Source organism: Nomascus leucogenys, chromosome 19, assembly GCF_006542625.1.
Source record: "Nomascus leucogenys isolate Asia chromosome 19, Asia_NLE_v1, whole genome shotgun sequence".
Taxonomy (NCBI): Eukaryota; Metazoa; Chordata; class Mammalia; order Primates; family Hylobatidae; genus Nomascus; species Nomascus leucogenys.
Window position 1 is genome coordinate 36,102,672 of NC_044399.1, and position 27,208 is coordinate 36,129,879.

Here is a 27,208-nt window from a genome sequence, read left to right on the forward strand (position 1 = left end):
TTTATGGAGGTATAATAATTTATATGCTATAAAATTCATCCAATTTACATGTACAGTGCAATGTATACAGTCACATAACTACCACCACAATAAAAACACAGAACATTTCTATATCCCAGAAAGTTCCCAGACCCTGGGTTACCATTAATCTAATTTCTTTCCCTATATTTCTGCCTTCTCTAGAATGTCACATAAATAAAATCATAATAGTATATAGCCTTTTGTATTACGCTTCTTTCACTTAGCATAATGCTTTTGAGACTCATCTATATTCTTCATATATAAATGGTCCACTATATTACTAAGTATTCTGTTGAATAAAAGTAGTTCAATTTGCTTATCTGTTCACCATGTGATGGTTATTTCCGTTGTTTCTTGTTTTTTGGTGATTAAAGCTGTGCATAGATCTTAATGTGGGCATATGTTTTCCTATCTTTTGGGTAAATATCTAGAGGTGGCATGGATGGATCTTATAGTAAGTTTAACTTTGTAAGAAATTGTTTTCTAAAGCGGTTGTACCATATTCATATTACCACCAGCAATGTATCCATGTTTTAGTTATTCTGCATCATCACCTAACAAGTTGCTCATGCAACTGGAAAGTCTCTTAAATTTTAAGCATTCTAGTGGAAGTGGAGTGGTATCTAATTGTGGTTTTAATTTGTATTTCACTGATAACAAATGATATTGCACATCCTTTCTTTCCCATGAAAGGAGATCTTTCAAGTCTTTATTTATCTTCTATACTGGGAGATCCTGGAAGTCAGAGACTTTAGTGAGATGGCAGATATGAGGGAATGTGAGAAAGGGATCCCACAAAATTGCCTATGACCACCTGGGATCATCTCTAAACTGCGCATGTACAGGTCTGACCTTAAACAGCACACCAAAAGCACTGAGAACTGAACTACAAAACGGGTCACTGCCCAGCACCCAGACTGGCCCCTGAGTGGTACACATACAGTAGAGATCTGAACAGCACTATAAAGGCTTTGAAAACTGAACTGACATTGGAATTACAGCTTACATAAGGCGAGTCAAAACTTGCAGCTGAACCTAACTGGGTCATTCCCTGATAGCACAAACAGACAAGTATTATTTTTTTTTATTTTATTTTTTTTGAGACGGAGTTTCACTCTTGTTGCCCAGGCTGGAGTGCAATGGCACGATCTCTGCTCACCGCAACCTCCGCCTCCCAGGTTCAAGCGATTCTCATGGCTCAGCCTCCTGAGTAGCTGTGATTACAGGCATGTGCCACCATGCCCAGCTAATTTTGTATTTTTAGTAGGGACAGGGTTTCTCCATGTTGGTTAGGCTGGTCTTGAATTCTTGACCTCAGGTGATCTGCCCACCTCGGCCTCCCAAAGTGCTGGGATTACAGATGTGAGCCACCACACCCAGCCAACAAGTATTATGCTTTAATAGGATTTAAACAAGACCCAGATCTCATAGCATAAGATTCAAAATGTCCAGGATATAATCCAAAATTATTTGACATTCAAAGAACCAGTAAAAGCTCAATAAATTATAAAGAAAAAAAGTCAAAGACACCAACTCCAAGATGACACAGATGCTGGAATTACCAGACTAACCTTAAAGCAGTTATTATAACCATGTTCCAAGGAAGTAAGGTTTTCGTTTCGTTTTGGTTTGTTTTTTTTTGAGACAGAGTCTTGCTCTGTCACCCAGGCTTGAGTGCAGTGGCACGATCTCGGTTCACTGCAACCTCTGCCTCTCAAGTTCAAGCAATTCTCGTCCCTCAGCCGTCTGGGTAGCTGGGATTACAGGCGTGCGCCACCATGTCCAGCTAATTTTTGTATTTTTAGTAGAGACAGGGTTTCACCATGTTGGCCAGGCTGGCCTCAAACTCCGGACCTCAAGTAATCCACCCACCTTGGCCTCCCGAATTGCCGGGATTACAGGTGTGAACCACCACACCCAGCCTTCCAAGGAAGTAAGATTAAACAGTCTTAAAGTAAAGGAAAGATACCAAACACACAAAATAGAAAAAAGTAGAAATTTCAGAATTTCAGAAAAATATAATAACTAAATTAAAAAAATAAACTGAATGGGTTGAATGGAAGAATGGAAATGATAGGAAAAAGTGAGTTATCTTGAAGATGGGTAATTAGAAATTGCCTTATGAATAACAGAGAAAGAAGAAAAAAAGATCTGAAAAAAAAGAAGAAAAACAAAATTTTAACAACAATACCAAAAGGCCTACCACTGTCATCACTGGAATCTCAGGAGAGAAAAAAACATGGCGCCATGCTATTAAAAAAAAAAAAAAGTGAAATAATGGCTAGAAACACCACAAATTTGGCAAAAGACAAAAACTTACATTTCAAGAAGCTCAGCAAATCTCAAACACGATAAGTGCAAAAAAATCCACGCATGGGTATTTTATAATCAAACTGCTGAAAACCAAAGACAGAAAAAAAGTCAGCTGGGCACAATGGCTCATGCCTGTAATCTCAACACTTTGGGAGACCGAGGCAGGCGGATCACTTGAGCCCAGGAGTTTGAGACCAGCTGGGGCAACATGTTGAAAACCTGTCTCTACAAAAAATACAAAAAAATAAGCCAGGTGTGGTGACGCGTGCCTGTAGTCCCAGCTGCTTAGGAGGCTGAGGCAAGAAAATAGCTTGAGCCTCGGAGGCAGAGGCTGCAGTGAGCCAGGACTGCACCACTGCACTCCAGCCTGGGAAACACAGCCAAACTCTGTCTCATAAGAATAATAACAAGAGGAGGAAGAAGAAGAAGACGAGGAAGAAGAAGAGGAAGAGGAAGAAGAGGAGGAGGAAGAAGAGGAGGTGGAAGAGGAAGAAGAGGAGGAGGAAGAAGAAGAGGAAGAAAAAGAGGAAGAACAAGAGGAGAAAGATGAAGAAGAGGAGGAAGAAGAGGAAGAGGAGGAAGAAGAGGAAGAGGAGGAAGAAGAGGAGGAAGAAGAGGAAGAGGAGGAAGAGGAGGAAGAGGAGGAAGAGGAAGAAGAGGAGGAAGAGGAAGAAGAGGAGGAAGAGGAAGAGGAGAAAGAGGAGGAAGAGGAAGAAAGAGGAGAAGGAGAAGAAGCAGCAGCAGAAGCAGAAGCAGAAGAAGCAGAAGCAGAAGCAGCAGCAGCAGCAGCAATAAAATAGTCTTGAAAGTGGCCATAGAAAAATGATGTGCATATTAAGGGGAAGAAAAATTTAAATGACTGAATTTCTCAGCAGAAGCCATTGAGGCCAGAAGGCAATGGCACAAAATTATTAAAGCACTCTAAAAAACAAACAGCAAAAACAACAAACTACAATCCACAACCCAGAGCTTTATATATCCAATAAAAATGTCCTTCAAGAATGATGACAAGGCCAGGCGCAGTGGCTCACGCCTGTAATCCCAGCACTTTGGGAGGCCGAGACGGGCAGATCACGAGGTCAGGAGATCGAGACTATCCTGGCTAACACGGTGAAACCCCCATCTCCACTAAAAATACAAAAAAAAAAAATTAGCCGGGTGTGGTGGCGGACGCCTGTAGTCCCAGCTACTCGGGAGGCTGAGGCAGGAGAATGGAGTGAACCCAGGAGGCAAAGCTTGTGGTGAGCCGAGATCGCGCCACGCACTCCAGCCTGGGAGACAGAGTGAGACTCCATCTCAAAAAAAAAAAAAATACACATTCTCAGAGATGGAAAACTAAGAGAATCCATTATAAGCATACTTGATTTAAAAGAAACGCTAAAGAAGGCTCTTCAGGCAGAAGAGAAATTATACCACAGAGAAACTTAGAACTTCAGGAATGAATGAAAGGCAACAGAAATGGTAAATACAATCAGCTATTTTTCTCCCCTTAAGTCCCTTAGACTGTGTATGACAGTTGAAAGTAAAAATTATAACATTGTCTAGTATGGTTTTCAGTGCAGCATATATATATATATATAAGTACAACATAAAAGGGGAGGATAAAGGGTATGGTGGGTAGGTTTGTACATTCCTCTTTTTTTTTTTTTTTTTGAGGCAGAGTCTCGCTCTTTCACCCAGGCTGGAGTGCAGTGGCGCAATCTCGGCTCACTGCAGGCTCCACCTCCCGGGGTTCACGCCATTCTCCTGCTTCAGCCTCCCGCGAAGCTGGGACTACAGGCGCCCACCACCTCGCCCGGCTAATTTTTTGTATTTTTAATAGAGAGGGGGTTTCACCGTGTTAGCCAGGATGGTCTCGATCTCCTGACCTCATGATCCGCCCACCTCGGCCTCCCAAGTGCTGGGATTACAGGCGTGAGCCACCGCGCCCGGCCTGTACATTCCTCTTGAAGTAAAATATTAATTTTAGGTAGAACTGTGAAAAGTTAAGTAGTAAATTGTATTTACTAGAGCAACTAAACAGATATAGTTAAAAACACAATCCAATAGAAGGCAGGAAAAGAGAAGCAGTGAGATTAAAATGAGAGGCAAACTGAAAAATAATTAGAAAGTAGACCTAAATCCAAACATATCAATAATTATATTCAGTGTAAATGGTGCAAACACACCAACTAAAAGACAGGACTTGTAAAACTCAATTAAAAAACAAGACCCAACTCTATGCAACTACAAGAAATACAATTTATTTACTTATTTTTTATTTATTTATTTTTTGAGACAGAGTCTCGCTCTATTACCCAGGTTGGAGTGCAGTGATATGATCTCGGCTCACTGTAACCTCTGCCTCCCGGGTTCCTAAGCGTTCTCCTGCCTCAGCCTCTCGAGTAGCTGGGATTACAGGTGCCTGCCACCAAGCCCAGCTAATTTTTGTATTTTTATTAGAGATGGAGTTTCACCATTTTGGCCAGGCTGGTCTCGAACTCCTGACCTCAAGTGATCCACCTGCCTCAGCCTCCAAAAGTGCTGGGATTACAGGCATGAGCCACCGCACCAGGTCAGAAACTCACTTTAAATATAATGGTATGGGTAAGTTAAAAGAATGGAAAAAAATACACCATAAACACACACAAATCAAAAAAAAGATGGAGTAGCTATATGACTATCAGGTAAAACAGACTTCAGAGCAAGGAAAAATGCCAGAGATAAAGAGGGACATTACATAACGATAAAAGGGTAGATTCACCAAAATGACATAATTCTAGATGTGCATGCAACAATCAGAATTTTGAAATATATAAAACAAAAATGTATAGAACTAAAAGGAAAAATGGGTAAATCCACAATTTTGGTTGCACATTTCAACATTCTCTCAGTGATCAGCAGAAAAGACAATCAGCAAAGGATAGAGAAAAATGTAATAATACTATCAACTAACTAGATCTATAAATGATATTTATACTATACCCCACCCAACAATGGCAGAATACACATGCTTTTCAAGTACACATGGAACATGCACCAAGTCTGACCATATCCTAGGTCAAACTTAACACATTTAAAAGAACTTAAATCATACAAAGGGTGTTCTCTGACCACGATGGAATTATATTGAAATCAATAACATAAATATATTATAAAATATTTATCTCTGTCTTGATACAATCTCATAAAAGTAAAGCACGTTTCCTCTGAGTCTATAATAATGAACTGTTTTCAAAAGGCAATTAATGAGTTGTGATGTCTACCTTTATCTTCTTTAAACTCATAAATTCAGAAGAGTAGCAAACTAATTTTTATTTCATAAGACAAAAAAGATAAACTATCCTAGCATTAGAATATCAAAACGTCTTTATTCATCAACTTCAAGTTTTGGTTTAGGAATTTTTTTTAATTATTTAAAAAATTTTTTAAAATTTTTAAAATTATTTTTAAAATTATTTTTTTAATTATTTTAAAACATGGAACCAAATGGGGACATTAAGTTATGAATAATTCAAGAATTTTTTGTGAGATGTCACAGATAGGCATTATTTGCCATCTATGTTAAATTTAACATTTATTTTTCTGAAACCAAATGTCAAAGACTGTATAATAAGTAATCCTAACTAAGTGGCTGGTTCAGGTTTGCTGTCTTAATTTTTTTTTTCTCAACAAAACCTACTTACCCAAAGCTAGACTTCACCCAAACAGGGAGTAGCCACTGATCTGTAGATAGGCCTGACATGAATAACAGCTGCAGCTACTGCCAGATTCAGTTAATATATTTGCTTATCTTTTTAAGTTGATACGTCATTTGGCTCAACAAAGATTAAAGGAAAAATGTCAGGTTTCAGAATATCTTTATTCAGCCAAAGAAAATTTTAATTTTGGAAGTAAAACATTCAGTTATAGGCACACCTCAAAGCAACAAAGCACTTTAACAGTATAAATGATCTGCAGTTTATCCTACTTATTAACAATCATAAAGAAGCAAGTTTCTATTATTCTATTATTATTCTATTCTATTCTACTATTCTATTAGTCTCTCGGGGGTTATATAAACCAATGATCTTCAATTTGTTTGTTAATACTAAAATAACTGAAAAAATATGCAACACTTCACAAATTTTTAAGTTGGTATTCACAAGTTTTCATCTTAAGTTTAAATAGTTGTAAACAAAGGAATATCCTGCATAATGTAAATTTTTCTCTTTTTTTTTTTTTTTTTGTAAAGACAGTGTCTCACTATTTTGCCCAGGCTGGTCTCGAACTCCTGGGCACAAGCAGTCCTCCCACCTTGGCCTCTTAAAGTGCTGGAATTATACTGTGTGAACCACTGCACCATGCCCAGTTTTTTTTAAATAAAACTTTCATATTATTATTTTAAATATATCCAAATAAAAATGCCAAAGATTTGATTTCTAGAAATACCTATTTAAAAGCTGCCTGAACATGCCTCTTTAAGGAATTTTATATCTTCTTTTTTGTTTTTTTTTTTTTTTTTTTTTTTTGAGACAGGAGTCTTGCTCTGTCACCCAGGCTGCAGTGCAGTGGTGCAGTCACAGCTCACTGCAGCCTTGCCCTCCAGGCTCAACTGATCCTCCCACCTCAGCCTCCTGAGTAGACTGGACTACAGATGTGCACCACCATGCCCGGCTAATTTTTTTATTTTTACTTTTTGTAGAGACATATCTCACTATGTTGCTCAGGCTGGTCTTGAAGTCCTCAGCTCAACTAATCCTTCTGCATCGGCCCCTCAAAGTGCCGGGATTACAGGCCTGAGCCACCATACCCAGCCACATCTTCCCTTTTTCTCTTTGAACTTTTTTCCATTCTACTTCCTCCACAGAATGCTATTTGAATGTGATATACCTGCATGCTTGAAAGTCTTTCGCCAATCATTCTACAATTCTTCAATCCATAATATGCATGTGTATCTAAATTTTTCTTAATTTCCAATGACTGTAATGCTCTAAACATTGTGTCCTCTAAATTGAATTATTACAATAGTCACTAGCACATAATTTATCAAAAAGGCATAGTTTTTTTTACAAATTTTGTTAAATAATAAAATAGTAAATATAAGAAATAATTACTGAAAATATATCTTTCAAAGAAAAATTGGGGGTGATGCTTTTATGGTACCATTTAACTATTAACGTAATCACCAAATTGTCCCTTTTGTTTTAGTGCCCTGGAAGTTTGTAAAACTCCAAGGCAATACACCACAATGTGATTCAGATGGGTAGAAAAGTATGCCTGTCTTCGGTCAATTGGGAGAAGAGAATATGAGATAGAACCTCCACAGCAAGTATCTTTCTCAGGCAGATTAATTTTAGGAAATAATACGTATGAAAATTGAGATCTAAAAATAGAGAGAGAGAGAGAGAGAAAGAGAAGAAGGAAAGAAGGAAAGAAAGGAAGAAAGGAAGAGGAAAGGAAAGGAAAGGAAAGAAAGAAACCTACCATTCATTTACCAGTATCAAAGAACAAGACTCAAAGTGTAACCATTAGGAATCTGTCTAGTAACACTGCAAATCGTGATCAATACCAATGCTAATTGTTATGGGTAGCTAAATCTTCTGATCAAGTGATCTACTCATATCCATTAAACGCTTTCAATTGATTTGTAGCACAACTAATCTTCATATGTTTTAAGATACTCAATCCATCTTGATTAGGAAACAAGTCTCTTATCACTCTTTTCACCACAGAAAGATCTAGCTTTTAAGGGCAGGGGAGATTAATAAATTCAATCCTTCATTCAAAGATACTAAAGATTCACTCTTCTGTCTCAAACAGAAAGCCAATAGAAAAAATATACTCAATGCTTCAGTGTTAAGAAACAGCAAGTTTGGGCCAGGCGCGGTGGCTCACGCTTGTAATCCCAGCACTTTGGGAGGCCGAGGCGGGCGGATCACGAGGTCAGGAGATCGAGACCACAGTGAAACCCCGTCTCTACTAAAAATACAAAAAAAAATTAGCCGGGCGTGGTGGCGGGCGCCTGTAGTCCCAGCTACTCGGAGAGGCTGAGGCAGGAGAATGGCGTGAACCCGGGAGGCGGAGCTTGCAGTGAGCCGAGATTGCGCCACTGCACTCCAGCCTGGGCGACAGAGCAAGACTCCGTCTCAAAAAAAATAAAAAAAAAAGAAACAGCAAGTTTGTTTTGTTTTTTTACTCGCCTCTGCAGGCCAACTATAAAGTGTCAAACTGCATTACACAAGAACCCTATTAATCTTTTACAAGAAAACTACAATGTGTTTTTTTAAATAGGAAAAGCATTTTAAAGTCTAGGAATATAGACAGACAGTTTCTACCCTATATTTCAATTTGGAGCTTAATGATACTACTTTATTAAAACTACTTTGAAGGATAGTGAGAAATTCTCTCACGACTTTGAATTTCCTGAACAATTTTTATAGGTAATAAGTGAGTTATTAAGTGATAATTTTGTACGTTCTGAGATATTTTTAAAAGCTAATGAGCATAATGTTCATAAAAAATTTTAGGTGGAAAATCTGGGCCAAATGAATGGAAAAATCAGAGGTTGCTCTTAAAAAAAATTCCCCAAATTCCTAATTTTTAAATCGAAGTTCACATTGATCAAATCTTAACTAACTGAGGCTGGGCGCGGTGGCTCACGCTTGTAATCCCAGCACTTTGGGAGGCCGAGGCGGGCGGATCACGAGGTCAGGAGATCGAGACCATGGTGAAACCCCGTCTCTATTAAAAATACAAAAAATTAGCCGGGCGTGGTGGCGGGCGCCTGTCCCAGCTACTCGGAGAGGCTGAGGCAGGAGAATGGCGTGAACCCGGGAGGCGGAGCTTGCAGTGAGCCGAGATTGCACCACTGCACTCCAGCCTGGGCGACAGAGCGAGACTCCGTCTCAAAAAAAAAAAAAAAAAAAAAAAAAATCTTAACTAACTGAACCTGGTCTTTGTATTCTTAGCAACCTATCTTGTGAAAATCTATTTCCTTCACCACTCCCACTGAATATATATTTGCTAATGACATGATTCTACAGAGTTAAACTAAATTACACAGTCCTGCATCTGTTTTCATTTTTGTCTAACTTGGTTAACACTGTCTCCCACATAGCTCTTTGAACTGTATTTTCCTTTTTTTTTTTTAATGTACTCTCCCATTCTCTACCACCTGAGTTAAACAAGAAAAAAGGAAAAGAAAAAAGTACATCCAATTTATACACATTAGATCTAAAGACCGGGGGCCAAATCCTAAAGGAGTGTTAGGTTCTCTTCATTTAGGCCTATTATCATGTTACAAAGTACACAACCGCACTGCTCCTAAAGGTCAGTCTTTATACTAGATTATGCTTCAATTTACTAAAGCCAACTCGTGACTCCAAGCAAATATTCTGTTTTGGAGTATTGTTTTACCTTTTTGCTTTCCTTTTAAATTAGGCAGCACTCAGATTTTGAAAGAGAAAATAAAGGGAAGAAAAAGCCTCAACCAGCTCTTTAATGTGCAAGATCAGGTAAGACCAAAAGCACTTTACTAATGCACATTTGATTATCAACTGTACCTTTAAAATATGATCAGGCTGAGGATTAATATCTGAATTGTTGGCATTCCTTAAGGAAAACATCCCAGTATGAAATGCATTCACTTTGGAGGTAAAAAAAAAAAAAAAGCACCCATCTGTTCATTTATATATATGTTCTGGTTGAACTTCCAGCTCCACGCAATTAAATTATGCCAGAAAACACTATCAATTCAATTTTCAAAATCATGTACACTGCCATATGCTTTCCAAATGTCTCAAAACTCCTAAATCTCTTTCTCATCTTGACCTCTCTCCCAAGCTCTAGAACCTATTTCCTAACTGCCCATTGGGTACTTGTGACTAGTACATCAAGTACTATTAATATTTCCAGTTTTCACTCCTCTTTCACCTGAACAAACACACACACACACACACACACACACACACACACACACACACACATGCTCGCTCACTGTCTCCCAATCCCCACCATCCAATTAGTTTTTCCCACTCCCATTTTTTTCTAATCCAAGCTCAAAATCCTCAAAGTCATATCTTTGACATCCTCTCTTTGACATTCTGTTCTGCCATTTAAACGATGGTCAATTCTGCAGTTCTTCTTGCATAATTTCTTATATATGTATCTTATACTCCCTTTTCATTCCCCTACATGCCCTCTAGGTACAGACCTTATCTCCAAAGAGACCTCATTCCAGATGACTGTAAACACCTCTCTAGTTTTCCCTCCTCTAGGACTCTTTCCTGCCAATACATTTTCCACAAAGATGACTCCAAAACGAATAGCACTACACTGTCCTTATCATCAAAGAATTCATACACTAACAAGAAACAAAAAAACTATTAACGACATAAGTGGGTAAGTATTATACTGATGGTACTGTACAAACAAAAAGCTCTAGAAGGCAGGATAGTGACAGTTATTACAGGAGAGGTTTCAGAAGAGGTTACAGCTAAACTGGTGAAAAGCATTTCAGACAGAGAATAGCCTAACATGTGAAGGTTCACATTTGGGAAGGACAAGTAGTCCGGTGGCAGAGGAGAGGTAGGAGCTGAGGCTAAACTTATAGGCTTGAGTCAGACTGTGGGATCTTCACTCCCATGCTAAGAAGTATTAGACTTGATCCTATGAACCCTGTATTATAAGCTTTTTTTTTTTTTTTTTTTTTTGGACACGGGTCTTGCCCTGTCAAAAAAAAAAAAAAAAAAAAAAACACGGCTGGAGTGCAGTGGCGCAATCATAGCTCACTGCAGCCTCACATTCCTGAGCTCAAACTATCCTGCTGCCTCAGCCTCTCAAGTAGCTGGGACTACAGGGGTGCACTACCGTGCCCCACTAATTTTTGTATTTTTTTAGAGATGAGGTCTCACCACGTTGCCCAAGCTGGTCTTAAATTCCTGGCCTCAAGCAATCCTCCTACTTCAGCCTCCCAAAGTGCTGGGATTACAAGTGTGCTCCACTGCTCCTGGGCCTATTTTACCTGTGTATCTTTGTTGTTTAGTTTTTAATATATAATCTTAAAAACAAAGTAACACAAGCTCTAACAGAACCAGATGCATCTTCCCTAAGTGTGACAGCTGGTTTCTTAGCCATCCACACCTCAAATTAGTAAACAGACTGCAGGAAAATTAGATATAAGGACAGTATTCTGTAGACGTTCATTAGGTCAGATTGGTTTATTCATGTTATTCAAATCCACTGTATCCTTACTCACATTTTTGTGATCTAACAGTTATGATCTTTATGACCTATCAGTTCTGAAAGAGGCCTCTTTTAAACTTCCTACTATATTTATGGATTTGTCTGCTTCTTAATATCAGATATTGTATTTTTACAGTTATATACTGTTCATCTTATTCCTTTTTGTTTTAGATTACAATTTTCTGGTGTTATATGGGTTAATTCATAATATCCTATTTAATGACACAGAAAATACTCCTCAAAAATAAGCTTTCTGGTCCATTTCTAGACCAAATCTAAACTTTCAACAGCATTGTTGAAAATAGGTGGGTAATTATTTTCCCCATGCTCTTCCTTTTCCATCAACAATCTACTTCCAGCCAAACATACTTCAATATTTAAAGCACACTGCTACTGCTCAGTCTGACCTCCAGTTTGGGGAAAGAATAATTGTCTGCATGATAAAAGGAGTTGATATTCACACAAAAAACTGAATTGGTTACATTATATGCTTTCTGGCCACATTTCATAACTCTGTCCATTGTATAAAAGGAGAGGGAAGAAAGTTTGATAAATCCAAAGAACAGTTTCTTCTTCTTCCAGAGGAGAAAACAATCATAATTACTAGTTTGAAAAGGCTCAGCCTCAAGTTTATAGTGGCTTAAGAAGACAAATATAAAGCTTTATGGCAGCTGTCCTAACTAATCATAGAATCCATAAACTCACATGAGTAATACATAGGCCTGACAACTACATTTCTGACCAATTTCCTAACTCAACACTCATTCGTATTTTAGGGAAGGCAATCTAAAAGTAGAACATCTGAGATAAATACTGTGGCCCAGTCCTCACTGGAAATAACTGAAACATATAAACAAGTTGGGAGGAAAAACCCAAGTAATAAGTTATCACACACAACTCGTAAGGTGTTTTGTTCCTACTTAGAATTTGAAAATAAATGAATTCTACCACAGGGTGATCAAGAATAGTGTTTTTTCAAACTGCAGGTCATCATCCATTAGTGGGTTGTGAGAGATATATTGGTGGGTTCAGACATATTTTTTAAAGAATGATATAGAACTAAAAAAAAAATACCAGAATGTATAGTAAAAGTATTGTTCCATGACATTTTTTTATTTACACACATACATATGAAATGTACATACACAACTAAAAGGCATTTCATATTATAGGTTACAAGTAAGAAAAAAAGTTCAAATAATACTGATCTAGGATCTACCAGTAAGGCAAGCTTATTTACTCAGAGTAGGAGCAAAACTAGGAAGAATATTTTTATAAATTGTTATAAGATTAACTAAAGATCTAAGATTTTAGGCCGGGTGCAGTGGCTCACGCCTGTAATCCTAGCACTTTGGGAGGCCGAGGCGAGCAGATCACTTGAGGTCAGGAGTTCGAGACCAGTCTGGTCAATATGGTGAAACCCCGTCTCTACTAAAAATACAACAATTAGCCAGGCATAGTGGTGCATGCCTGTAATCCCAGCTAACTGGGAGACTGAGGCAGGAGAATCGCTGGAATCTGGGAGGCAGAGGCTGCAGTGAGCCGAGATTGCACCACTTCACTCCAGCCTGGGTGACAGAGTGAGACTTTGTCTCCAAAAATAAAATAAAATAAAAAAAGATTATCCAAAGATCAAATAACTATGTATTTATGTTTCGGATGGCAAAATTCATTTATTCCAAAAAGACTATTATTTACTTTATATATACCAGGCATGGTTGTGTGTGTTAGAAATAGAAAATGGAATAAAACAAAGTCCCTACCTTCAAGAGTAAGTTTAAACTCTAGTAGAGATAAGTAGCCATGGCACCAGATGCTAGGCTACAGTGCTTTACACACATTCTCACTTGAGCCTCCCAATCTTGTGAGTAGATAGTATTTATCTTAATTTTATATAAGTGGGAATTGAGGCTTAGAGAAATTCATTAACTTGTCCAAGATTATTTCTGTCTTTCACCCACATCACACACACACACACAGCTAGTCAAGGCAGAGTTGTGATTCCACCCTAAGGCAACGATTCCAAAGCTCTCTCTTTGCCACTATACTGCACTGCCTTCTACTGTTCTTTTATCTGCAAGAAAATAAAATACAACAATGTTCTGCCCAAGAAAACTTCTAAAAGTTACATAAAACTATGATCTTTGATCAAATAACTTCAATTTTAAGTTGCCTGCCCTTTCTTAAATTGTATAATTTGAAAGAAGGCAATTCTTTTTTGTCTGTTTGTTTTCTTGGAGACAGGGTCTCATTATTTTGCCCAGGCTGGGCTTGAACTCAAGATCCTCCTGCCTTGGCCTCCCAAGTATCTGCGACTACAAGCACACGCCATGGCTTAAAAGTTGACCTAAAACTACAGTTCAGTTTTTATTAAATCTGCTTTGGAATAAACATACTAAAACATCATATGATTTTTACAATGTCTTCAAAACTGTGAAGAAAGAACAGTAGGCAAATGGCATACAAATCAGCACACTGTGATTTAAAAAAAAAAAAAAAGGCAGCCAGCCGCGGTAGCTCAGGCCTGTAATCCCAGCACTTTGGGAGGGCGAGGCAGGTGGATCACTTGAGGTCTGGAATTCAAGACCAGCTTGACCAACATGGTAAAACCCTGTTTCTACTAAAAATACAAAAATTAGCCGGGTGTGGTGGTACATGCCTGTAACCTCAGCTACTCGGAAGGCTGAGGCACTAGAATCGCTTGAACCCAGGAGGCAGAGGTTGCAGTGAGCCGAGACTGCGCCATTGCACTCCACCCTGGGCAACAAGAGCGAAACTCCATCTCAAAAAAAAGAAAAGGCATCTTGCTCCATGAACAAGTCCCGAGTAGGTCTCATAATAACGAGGCTTTGGAAGGGGATGTGGCCATTCATCAGCCTTATTAGGATAGCCATTTCCCAAATGCATCCTGAGGAGGTTTGTGAGACATGCTGAGTGAAGCAAGGCTCACCCACACAGGCAGCTAGATATGCTGGGCCAACCCTGGCAATGAAGGCAAAGGCACTAGGGCCCAAACCACCCCACATTCCACACTACTAATATACTGTCTGATTCCTCAGAGCAGGAGTTGTTTCTGTTTTGCTCTCACTGTATACCGGTACATCACCTAATACAGTGTATGTGGCACGGCAAGAACTCAGTAAATATTTGCTATATGAATACATTATACTGCACAAGTTAGTTCCTCTCTCAGGCCTTGATTTTCTCTAAAACAAAAGGGTCGAACTAAATCAATATATTCACTTTCAGCTCTAAAGGTCTATACTTCTTTAAGCTAGAATTCCTAAATATATCACATAGAACATCAGTAAAATTACTCGGCTGAGCATGTGGCTCCCGTTTATAATCCCAGCACTTTGGGAGGCCAAGGCGGGCGGATCACTTGAGGCCAGGAATTCAAGACCAGCCTGGTCAACATGGTAAAACCCTGTCTCTACTACAAATACAAAAAATTAGCCGGCATGGTGGCACACACCTGCAATCCCAGCTGCTCAAGAGGCTGAGGCACGAGAATCATTTGAACCCAGGAGGCAGAGGTTGCAGTGAGCTGAGATCATGCCTGCACTCCAGCCCGGGCAACAGAGCAAGACTCTGTCTCAAAAAAAAAAAAAAAAAAAAAATTACTCCAGGACATCCGGGTTTTTTGAATATGTGCCTAGTCACAAGGTTTCACAACATCTTACTCACTAAACACAATGAATTCACCCTGTTGAAACTAAAACCATCACAGTCTCCTCTTCAAGGGGAAACTGCTCAATATTTGCTGAGGTACGAAGAGAAATAAGCCAGTTATTGTAGAAATAAGACATATCTGACATTCAGCTGAAACAAGAGAAAAGTTGACGCTCATAAAAATAAAAATGACAGCAGTATAATGTAGCTTCTTCAGATGTTTGAATAATCAGAAAAATCTGATGATAACTAGATTCACCAAATAATCTCTGGCCTTAATACCAAAGTACACCTACGTTTTGTAGAGGCAGGATATTTATTTTTTAAGTAGTATGAGATACATTTACCTTCCTCAATTAATTGTCAGTTAGAAATTACTTTCTAACCTTTTACAACTTTTTCCAAAAAGGCAAAGTTAAGTATTTACCCCATTATTTTAAGTAACATCATCTCAAATTAATGAAGCAACTTGACTAGATTACAAAACCACCAGTTCAAAGTTAGGTTTTATTAAATATATTTACTAAGGACTGAAATGTAAAAATTACATATTAAGTCCATTATCTATAAAAAATTTTTTAATGATTTTCAAATCACCTCTAATTGTTATGGGGAGAGGGTTTGACTTCTAAATAGTATGTCAAACCTCTTTTTGAATGCTTCTGATACAAAAGAAACACTGGTAGAAACTATAGGAGGATCAGAAAATTCTAGAAAGTGATAGCAGCAGCAGGCCGGAGGGTGCGGGAAGGAGGCGTACAGCCACCCCTTCTGCAGCCACCCCCTACAGCCCGCTGCCACCCCTCACAGCCCGCTGACCTGGGGGCTGCTGTAAAGGGGTCAGGCCCAGAGCAGCACAGCGGGGGAGTAATGTAGTCAAGCAGAGAGGAACCCCTATGCGGAGCTGGGGCCGTGCTTCGGGGGCGGGGCGGAAGGCAGGAGCAGCTCCAGCTTTGGGGACCTGGCCAGAAGTGCAGCCACTGCGCCCACCCCACTGAGGATCCCGGGTTCCTGGGCTCGGGAGGAGGCTCTGCGCGGGCCACCTGGGGCCAAGTTCCCGGTGTCCGCCCCACGTGGGGTGACCTCCCAGCCTGACACTCCTGACAGCCAGGCCCCAGGCCCACAATCAGCTCCGGGCCACTTCTTAGCCCCAGGGCAACAGGGAAGCTTGTGGCAATGTCACCCCTGGCCCAGACACTGGCCCAGCGAGGATTAGGAGCCACCCCCCACAGGCTCCCAGGGGGCATGGCTGGGGCTGCATGCTCCACTGAGTCGGCAGGAGCTCGGAGCTGGCAGCTAGCAGCAGCTGCGTCCCCTGACCTCCTAGGCCCCCCTTACCCTTGCAGGCTTGGAGATGCCTGCTCCTGCTGCCTGGCCTCTCCCCATTCTTGCGTCTGCTCCTATCCGGGATTGGGGTTGGAGCTGAGGTGGCGCGCTGTCACAGCCCGGAGGGATATGCACGTGCTTGGGCCCTGTTGCCTGGGCCCCCACCGGACTGGGCACTGACAAGTGTGGAAGAGGGAACCAAGGTTGGGGACTGAGGGCAACTCAGCACTGGCTTGCAGGTGCCCCTTAGCACGAGCAGCCGGGGTGCCATTGAAAGCAGCGAGAGGCAGACCAGCTCCTGGGTATAAGGGAGGGGGTGCCTGGTGAGGCCCCACCTTCAGGCCAGGGAGGGCCTGAAGGCTGGGGGCCAGGCTGCCAGTCCCATAGACTGGAGTGGGGACTTGTGGTGCCTTTTCCAGGCTGCCCGTGGGGCCCATGAACCAATCGGTATACACTTCCTCCCCTCTGAGGTCCATAAAAGCCCTAGGCTCAGCCAGAGCAAGGCAGAGGATGGAGAGATGATGGGACAACCAGAGGGTAGCTCCTCTCTGCTGAAAGCTGAACACTCATCAGGATGACCTGCCTGTAGAGAGGAGCCACCCACTCCAGGGCCTCCTTTGTGCTGAGGGCTGAACACTTGACTGGGTGACCTGCCTAGAGAGGAGATGCCCACTGCCAGTCTCCTCTGAGCTCAATAAAGCTCCTCTTTGTCTTGCTCACCCTCCACTTGTCTGCATACCTCATTCTTCCTGGATACAGGACAAGAACTTGGGCAAAGGCACCACCAGGCACAGAGGTTTCCAGCCAGAAAAGCAACACCCCAAAGATCCCATAACAAACGTATTAAGTTCTCAAACTTATGACCCATTTTGGGTACATACGGCTTGATATAAAAAGTAAAAGAGTAATTCAAAGGTTTAAATACACATTAAGAGACATGTCATAAGACACTTTATAATGTGACTGCCAATAAACAGGTAAGGAAGACCTAAGGCATTTCATCACGGGCAGACTCCTAGAAAAGAAAAAATTTACACTGATGACATTTCCATTGGTTGACTTATTCCTTCTAAGTTCCCTCTACATCTACATCTGTGCATAAAAACAAAAACGTTATTATTCAAAGCATACCTAAAGTTTAAAAAGAGTAATAGCTGTTTTCATAGCATTTAAAGAGAAAAAGTAAACAGTTCAAGCTTGTATTAACAATTCTTGCCAGGCACGGTGGCTCATATATAATTCCAGCACTTTGGGAGGCTGAGGTGGGTGGATCACTTGAGGTCAGCAGTTCGAGACCAGCCTGGCCAACATGATGAAACCCTATCTCTACTAAAAATACAAAAAATCAGCTGGGCATGGTGGCAGGCACCTGTAATCCCAGCTACTTGGGAGGCTGAGGCTGGAGAATCACTTGAAGCCAGGAGGCGGAGGTTACAGTGAGCCAAGATCATGCCACTGTACTCCAGCCTGAGCAACAAGAGTGAAATTCCATCTGAAAAAAAAAACAAACAAAAAAAACAATTCTTTAAAAAATAACATTTCATAAGAAATTGGAACCCTTATATATTGCTGGTGGGAATGTAAATGGTATATCTACTATGGAAAATAGTCTGTCAAAGCTAAACATAGAATTACTATTTGACCCAGCAATTCTACTCCTGGGTATATATCCAGACGAATTGAAAATAAGGACTCATACAGATACCTGAACACCAACGTTCATTACGCATTATTCCCAGTAGCCAAGGTGGAAACAACCCAGTGCTCATCAATAGATGGATAAACAAAATGTATTACTAACATATACATTCAAGGAATATTATTCAGCCATAAAAAATAAAGTTCTGATACCTGCTACAGATCACCCTTAAGAATATTATGTTAAGAAAAATTAGCCAGATGCAAAAGGAAGAATATTGTATAACTCCAGTTATATGAAATATCTAAAATGGGCAAATTCACAGAGATAGAAAGTAGATTAGAGGTTACCAATGGCTGGGGGTAAGGGATAGAGATGGAAGTGGGAACTATTATTTAATGCTTACAGAGTTTCTGTTTGGGATGATGAACAAGTTTTTGAAATAGTGGTGATGGTTGCACAACATTGTGAAAATTAGTACCACTGAGCTCTACACTTAAAAATGTTAAAACAGTTAAACTGTCAAATTTCATGTTTTATATATATATATGTTTTACCACAATAAAAATAAAAAAACAGCATTCCATGATCACCTCACAGACTAAAATACCAAAGGAAAATGTGCCTTTATGTAAAATGGAGAGATCTGGGCTGGGTGAAGTGGCTCACATCTATAATCCCAGCACTTTGGAAGGTTGAGGTAGGAGGATCACTTGAGGTCAGGAGTTTGAGATCAGCCTTGCCAACACAGCGATACCCCATCTCTACAAAAAATTTAAAAATTAGCTAGCATGGTGGCACACATCTATAGTTCCAGCCACTCAGGAGATTGAGGCAGGAGTATTGCTTGAGCCCAGGAGCTTGTGATTACAGTGAGCTATGATTGCAGTACTGCACTGCAGCCTGGGTAACAGAGTGAGACCCTATCTCTTAAAAAATATATGTATTTTAAAATTAAATGGAGAGACCTGGTTGCTGGTGGTCATCATGTTAACCAAGCTGTCCAACTTGGCCACCTGCAGCTTGACATTATGGGTCTCCTGATATGATGTGCAACATGATCTATATAATAGTCTTGCTGGGAAATCTGACCTAATCTTACCATGAAGAAAGTGACAATCTAGATTATGGAATTTTTCCATAGGACTATTAGCATGGTCTCTTTACAAGAGCCAAATGCAATGCTTGAACTTTGATTGGATCCTAGATCTGGAGAAAAAAGGGCTACCAAGGCTACTTTGGACATAATGGGGGAAATCTGAATTACGGACGGCATGTGGTATGATAATATTAAATTATCGTTGATTTCTCAGTTACGGTAACAGAATACAGTTAAACAGGAAAATGTCCCTGTACTTGGGAAATACATGCTGAGGAACTTATAGGTAAAGTGTTGTGAAATCTGCAACCTACTTTTGGATGGTTTGGCAAAAGATTGTGTGATTGTGTGTGTGTGTGTGTGTGTGTGCATGCACATACACGTGCATGTAGAGAGAGTGAAAAAGTGACAGAGGGAGAGGGAAGGCATCTGGGATAAGATAACAGTGGTGAATTTAAATGAAGGACAGATAGCTCTTCATGTAGTCCTTCAATTTTGCTGCAGGTTTGAAATTTTCAAAATAAAAAGAAATATTATCTTTTAAAGTTAGATTTCTACAAAGTTTCTTCTTTTTTGCTCAGAATACACATAAGAAAATTCAACGAACAAGGGGGAAAATGTAGCAAACTCAATGCTTTGCATACCTTCCACATCATACCAATGTGCGCCGTTTGTGATTCCATCTTTGAAAGTCTCGTCTTCATCTCCTGGACAATGAGGCTCACCAGTTTTCATTATGGGGTGGTTTGAAGCATAAGCTTTTGCCAAGTATTTAAATACTTCATCATCTGAGGTTTTGCTATAGATTCCAGTGGCCTTATGTTCTGGAGAATCATCAAAAGGATAGCTTGCTACCACTGAGCCACCATGCAGATTTCCAGAAAGCACAAACCTTTGAAAATACAACCAAATCACGTATCACTAAAAAAGGACACAAAACACCATGCATTAAAAAAATTCTACAAAATCTTTTAGAAATAAACTCCAATATCTTTCTTGGAGACCTAGAAAACAACTCTATCGCTGTTATCTGTTATAAGGAGACTAACAACAACAAAAAAAGAAAATGGAAAGAAAGTATTATCAATTTAAGATTTCAAACAGCTTTAACAATTCAGGTTAACCTAAACTAACTTTAAAGAGTTTTCCTTCATTGAAAAAATAGCTGGATAACACAGTATAAATTAATATTTCGGGAAATGTCTTATTTAGGGAATTCCAAATTCATGTATTAGGTTGAACTATATGAGCTTTGAGTTTGCCAATATTCACCCTTTTCTTTTTGGTAGTGATGGGGTCTCGCCATGTTGCCAGGCCTCCCAAAATGCTGGGATTAGAGGCATGAGCCACTGTGCCTGGCCCTCACCCATTTTTTTGACCTACAAAAATGACAATTTCATATAGTTCAGCCTATGACTTGTATTTCATAATACGTAAATTCCACAGAAAACATGGCTGGTATATATAAATATTCATTGCATATATATTAGGTTAATAACTTTTATGCTTTTTACATTTACCGTCCAAAGAGAATTTTTAAGATAGGAAGTCTAATTTTTAAAAGGATATTTTGTGTTTCACTCCAGTTTCACAATATACTAAATTCACATTTTCAAGAGAGAAGCCATAGGTGAGAAGATTCGGGAAAAAACAAACAAAGAAAACAACCTGATTCAGTGAGCTGCTTAAAGAGAAAAACAATACACCATATCAAAGACTAGTCCTCCATTGCATCACTGTAGAAGCAGCTCTTCCAAGGCCCAATGTTTCTGATTGGGCCATTAAAAAAATAAATTGACATGGAGACAAGGCTGCTCCTGTAAAAGAAACATTTTTTTTAATGCTTCTACTTTTAAGTGAACCAATTTACAATTTGGTCAAACTTATCTATATAGAAATACTGAAGAATTCCTTTTATGGTAAAAGCTAAAACCTAAAGGCAAAAAAAAAAATGCTAAAGTCCTATTTAAGCATTTTTCCCTTATGTAACAGCTTAAACCATTACTATCAGTAGAGATTAAATACTTTTCTTTTTCCATTCTAAATTGGATTTTCTTGCTTCTGTCTTTCTGTTGTTGAAATTAACTGACCTACAGAAATTCTAAAGGGGGTTGATATGTAACATTTTTCTATATGCTTGAAAAAAAAAGTAAACCTATCATGTCTAATTTGAAAGATTATTTTAAGCATGATGAGTAGTATTATCCCAGAGAAGAACAAACAATGAAAATCACTTGTAACACAAAATCTGTTCATCAGAAGATAGATCTTTGCCAATAAGGACACTGATTAAACACTAGCATAGACTACGAAAAGAAACTAGCTAAAAACTAATATAATTATAATTAGCACCCTTCCAGACACCAGAGAAGGATGCCATTTGGTGTAGTGGCAATGGCACAGGCTTTGGAGACAGACAAATTTGGGTAAGAACATTCCATCTCCCAGATCTGTTGCTCACCAGTAATATAACATAATCAGGAGAAGTTACTGCTTTTAAATTCACTGAACCTCAGTTTTCCTCTCATTTGTAAAATGGGGATTAATGCCACCTATTTCCCAGAGTTGTTAATGAAAATTAAGATAACACACATGAAACATAATCTGGCATAAAGACTGCTTTATAGCCCCTGCTCAACAAATGTTCATTTCTTTGGAGTTATCTAGCATCCTGTTTAAGGAAACACTGCCTTACAAACCAGCATTCTACTCCCCACTTCCACTGCCAGTCCTTGGGTAATAGAATGATACAGAAACAAAAGCTAAGTAAATATTCTAACTTTCTAACTCCACTCTAACCACCTCTCCCCTATAGCTAAGGTATTAACAATTTACTCTCTGGTTTGTAATTCTAAAACAATTTTTAAGTATTTTTCCCCCACTGACACTGGGAAAGTTATAAGAAGGCTGGGGCAGGTCAGGTAATCCATTCGGCAACAAACATTTCTTGAGTGTCAACTATTTGCCAAACGACATTCCAGGGAGAGATACATCCCAAATGACATTCCAGGGATAGATACATCTGTGAACCAAACAAATGCCCTCTGGGCATTCATATTCTAGTAAAATAAAATGGATAATTAAATATTCTAAATAAGTAAAGCACGCTACTTTAATTACACATTTTAAGTAAACCTTTAAAATTCAAGATTCTCTACAAAATGCTGTTTTTCATTTTGTTCAACATTTCTTCCAACACTTCTCGGAAATATTGTCAAAATGGCCTAATCAAATACTTTTGAACAATGAAATATTTGCAATCTACCTGAGTAATAAAATTCACTTCGATTTTCCCTATTGTAATTACACAGTTTTTAAAGTACCAATGTCACTCTTATAATGAAGATTTCAAAAGAAAGTGACTACAATGGCTGTAAGATTATGCTTTGAGTTTTTGTCAAATCAACTTTGCAAATCAACTCCAATCTTATTTGAAAGGTACTTTATGGTTTCCATTCAAATCAATTCTCTCAAATGTTTCTCATACTTGACTTCAGTATCACATATCATTCCTGGCATAACATTTAAAGTAGCTGGTAAATATATTATAGATATTACAAATGAGTTTATAAATATTAAACAGTTAATCTCTAAATTAACTCTATTAAACGCTATCCAGGTAACCCTGTAGAAAACTCGAAAAAAATTAAGATAACTTGATATCAGACAAACTAAATTTCAAAGATTCAGACAATCATAGATATGTATACATAAGCCCCCCGAAAAAATCATCTGCACCCACTCTCAACACTGTGATAATGCTTTTCACAAACACATCCATATATCATTTATTGGATTTATTTATTGGATTTATGCTAATCTCCTATGAAAATTTAAGTAGGTATATTCCCTTAAAGAAGTATAGGGGTCGACTATAAAAAAAGGGGTCAACTATAAAATCTTCATTTGAATGATAAAGTTAATTTTTTTATATATTTTCTTAAGTATTTGCCTCAACATCCATTGGATGAAGTATAAAGTGAAACAAAGAAAATAAACTTCATTTTCCTAAGCTGGAGGAAATTAAGCCTTAAAATTTTACATATTCAAAATAACAAAAATCTAATTCGAATATAGCTGGGTGAATAGGATATCAAGAAATTACTCAAATGGTTTACCTCACAAAATACACTGAAAAAGGTAGTTTTCCCATACAGACTAATGTTTGAGTTTTTAAAAACATCCTATCCATAAAGTTGACGCTATATTTAGGCATCAATATCAAATTGTGTGTGTGCTTGTGTTTTTAATTTTATTCACATATCAGTGTCCTTTGTTACTGGTTAATAGCACAGAGTACGCATTTTGAGTGAATTTTTGAAGACTGAGTTAGAATGGATATACTCTTCACCATATATGATCACCTACTTTCCCTTTTGATTAATTAGAGTTACATATTTGAAGAACAGATATGATTAGGGTAGTCCACAGCCACAGACCAAAATGACTCTGTATAGCCTCAAGGTGACTTGCACCAAGAAAAAGCTTATTTGCATATTTGGTCACGGCACAACTAATACTGAAAAGAAAAATCCAGGCACAGAATTTACATCCCTGCAAGGATCACAGCATTTTAAAGGTGCAAGGACAGAGCATTTTAAACATTTAAGCAATGCAAACGGTGCATTTGATGTATCATCTCCAAAAAGCCCTGGCCATCACAGCTCTGTCAGTAAGTGTATGTCAAAGTCATATTTCTTATGCAGATGTTCAGAGGTCATGACGCGATCGTATTTAAAAGAAAAAAAAAGAAAAAAAAATCCTCCCGGAAAGTCTATGCGAAATTATGTATCTACAAGAGAGCTTATCAAGAGGAGTAAAGTAAAAGATAGAAGATGAAAAGACTCAGGAACTGTCCTAACACCCAAGAATTTTCTAGATCTTCTATATATGACTGAAATCTTGCAGAAGAAATGATTCCAAGTCCCGCAGGGAAACTTCTTCATCTTAGGAGTCCCTCAGAAATCTTCTTTTAATCCAGATGGAATGATCAGTTATTGCTTCAAAAGCCTTATGAAGATACAAAAATGGGGGAAAGCTGATGCTAGAAAAGGGGAAGAGATGCCTGCTCACTTCAGACACTATGCCATCTGGAGTGAGTTCCCTCTTCTTTTATTCCTCTCCTTTTTGCTGAAAATCCTGCCCATCTCTGGAGATAGCTCAAGCTCTACCTCTTCCACAGAGATGGTCCGTGTTATTGCAGCCCACACACATCTTGCCAGTGGCAACAATTCCTATAAAGTTTAACTGGGTACGCCAACATACCTCATAAATATTTATAACATTCTCTTGTTTTATACTAATTTCTTGAGGTCCTCATTCTTCTACTTTGTAATTTTTTAAACCTCACGCAATGCTTAATAACAAAGTGTGTATTAAAAGTGTGACCATTAGCCATTCTGCCCAGGCTAATAAGGTGCACAAATGACATCGCAAACCTCTCAGAGTCTAAAATGAAGCGGCTCACAGATCTGTGCAAGTTCTCCAGCTAAGTCCATATCTTCTTAAGCTGAGTCAGAGGTAAAAATTGGAGAAAAACCAGCTTCTCTCAAATAGGCAAGGGGAAGATCCTGGGAATATCATCTGCCATTTTTGGGCTCCAGTCTCCCTCCGTGGCTAAGAGGACTATCGGGAATCAGATTGCCTAATTCTAAGTCCCAGCCACACTCCTATGTAAATCAGTTAACCAATCTGACCCTCAATTTCCCCGTATGCAAAACTGATGGTGTCTATGACATCAGGTTGTGGCCAAAATAAAGTGAGATACTGCAGTCACAGAAAAAATTAGCACAGCGCCTATAACATTAGGCACTTTTGATAGAAGATAACAACATTGACAGCTTATCTATAAAATGTGTGAGCTGACCTAGGTTATCCTTAAGATCTCTTCTCGCTCATATTCTATGCCCCTGTAAGAATAGGGACCAGAATGTCAGAAAGGAGTGTCCCCTCCAGCCATCCCTTGAACAAATGACAGCCTCTAGGAGGCAACTCTTTGATGATTAGCAGGACAGAAGGCTACGCGGCCTGGGCCCTGTCCCCGTTACAAGGTGTCTCCCTTCACCTTCACCACCGCCACCCCTTATGCCAGCATTGTCTGAGCGCCTACTGGGTGCCGGGGAGCCCTTGGAGGCTCACACGGACGGGGAGGGGGCAGGCAACACTCACCTGTTCCTGCGGATCCACTCGATGAGGGCGCGCACCTCAGGCACCTCGTCCAGGGCGGGAGGCTCGCCGGTGCTAAACTGGTCGGGAAAGCTGCGGTTGAGGTCACGGCCGCGACTATTGTCGCGGCCGCTGGCACCGGGCGGGCCGCCGTCGCCGAGGCCACAGTCGCCCTCGCGGGCGCGCTCGAAGCCATCGGGGTTGAGGCTGGGCAGCAGGTACACGTCGGTGGTGTTGAGCAGGCGGACCAGGCGCGGGTCCCCGCGGCGGTAGCCGGCCGCCAGCTCGCGGGCCAAGTAGATCAGCACCTGGCGCGACACGGTCTCGTCGCCGTGCATGTTGCCCACCAGCTTCACCTGGGGCCGGCCGGGCAGCAGCGGCCCCGCAGCGTCGGGCCCCGCGTCGCCCTCAGGGATTAGCGACCCCAGGCCGGCCGTGAGGCGCAGCACCCACAGCGGCCGGCCCTCCACCGAGCGGCCGATGCTAAAGAGGCGGGCCAGGCCGGGGGGCCCCGCGGCCGCCGCCTCCCTCAGAGCCGAGCCCAACTCCTCTTCGTGGTAGTAACGGTCGAACTGGCCCTCGGCCGCCTCGGCGCCCGCGCTCGTCGTTGTCGTAGTCGCCTCCGCCTTCTTGATGTGAGCCGCCCGGGCCGAGCTCCCCAGCAGCAGCAGGCACAGGAGCAACGGGAGCCGCCCTAGCCGCCAGGGCGGCCGCTTGTCCCGGCCGCTCGCCATCTTCCAGCCACGCCGCTAACCTCCGCTCCGCTCCGCTCCCGCGGCTCCGCGCTCCGGGAGGCGGGGGCCAGCCGGATCCCCTCCTCGCCTAGCAACCGCGTCCCGCCCTCCGGCCGCAGCCAATCGCGGACGGGCCTGGTGGAGCGTCACCACCAGGGGGCGGGGCTTCCCTTAAAGCAGCCGATTCCCTCTGGGCGGGCCTGCCCTCCTCCAGTCCAGGACGAGTTTGGTCACCCTCTTCCTTCGCCAAGGTTCTTCTTCTCCTCTCCTCCTCCTTGTTTCGTCTTCTGCGTGTGCTCCGCTTCTCGCTCAGTCTCTTGTTTATGGCTTCTCCCCTAAATTATCACCCATTTTTCTCTGAGAACTCCTGCTAGTTCCCTTCCCATCTTTGTTGCTGCCTTTCTCAGCTGCGCTTTAATGCTTAGAACCGAGAATGGAAAGAATGAAAAGGTTCGAAAGAATCGTAAGACTAGAAAAAATCAATAGGTTCGAAAGAATCTTCGTTCGGACAGTCAAAGCCTTAGCCCAGTCTCCTAGGCGCCTTGTCTCCGCATCCGCCCCGCCTCTGCTGGAGCCCCGCTGTCCGCGTGCGGTTGCACCGGACGCCTCGTGGGGAGGAAGGCTCGCACCTCACTAGGTGGTGCATTCATTTTTAGAGTTGCTGCCTGGAAGGGTGTCTTTTTTATGTCTAGCGGAAATGTGCTATGTAGTAGGCTCCCTTTGTGTTAATGTTATCTATTTCTTAGGCGTCACCCCACGTTGTTTTACTGCAAATAGGTCCCTGTGTGTGCTGACCTTGGCCCTCATTAGGCAGATTTCATTTCACAGCTCACCGGCCCACTTCTCACACCTCATCGGAGCAAGTTGTATATTTAACTGTGCCCTGGAATGACATATTTTAAAACAGCAGGTTTGACATTTCTGGAAACACTTGCTTGGCATTCCTGAACTCCTCAGTGTTAGCCAAAGATTGCAATTGCAGCGTTTCATCAAGTCTAGAGAAGAGGTCTTTTAAATCAGCCTTTATAGGCTTTA

The 27,208-nt window shown here is 40.6% G+C and overlaps 1 protein-coding gene across 1 annotated transcript in view; it reads right to left on the bottom strand.

Moving 5' to 3' along the window:
- Nucleotides 1–26,248, bottom strand: part of CPD (carboxypeptidase D) — an 87,267-nt gene extending 61,019 nt beyond the window's left edge. Inside the window, exons 1-2 of the mRNA XM_030799699.1 lie at nucleotides 25,443–26,248; nucleotides 19,919–20,166 (exon numbers count right to left, since the gene is read on the bottom strand). Coding sequence (XP_030655559.1) covers nucleotides 19,919–20,166; nucleotides 25,443–26,173 — 979 coding nt within the window. The 5' untranslated portion in view covers nucleotides 26,174–26,248. The remainder of the gene's footprint in view (nucleotides 1–19,918; nucleotides 20,167–25,442) is intronic.
- Nucleotides 26,249–27,208: the final 960 nt, after the last annotated feature.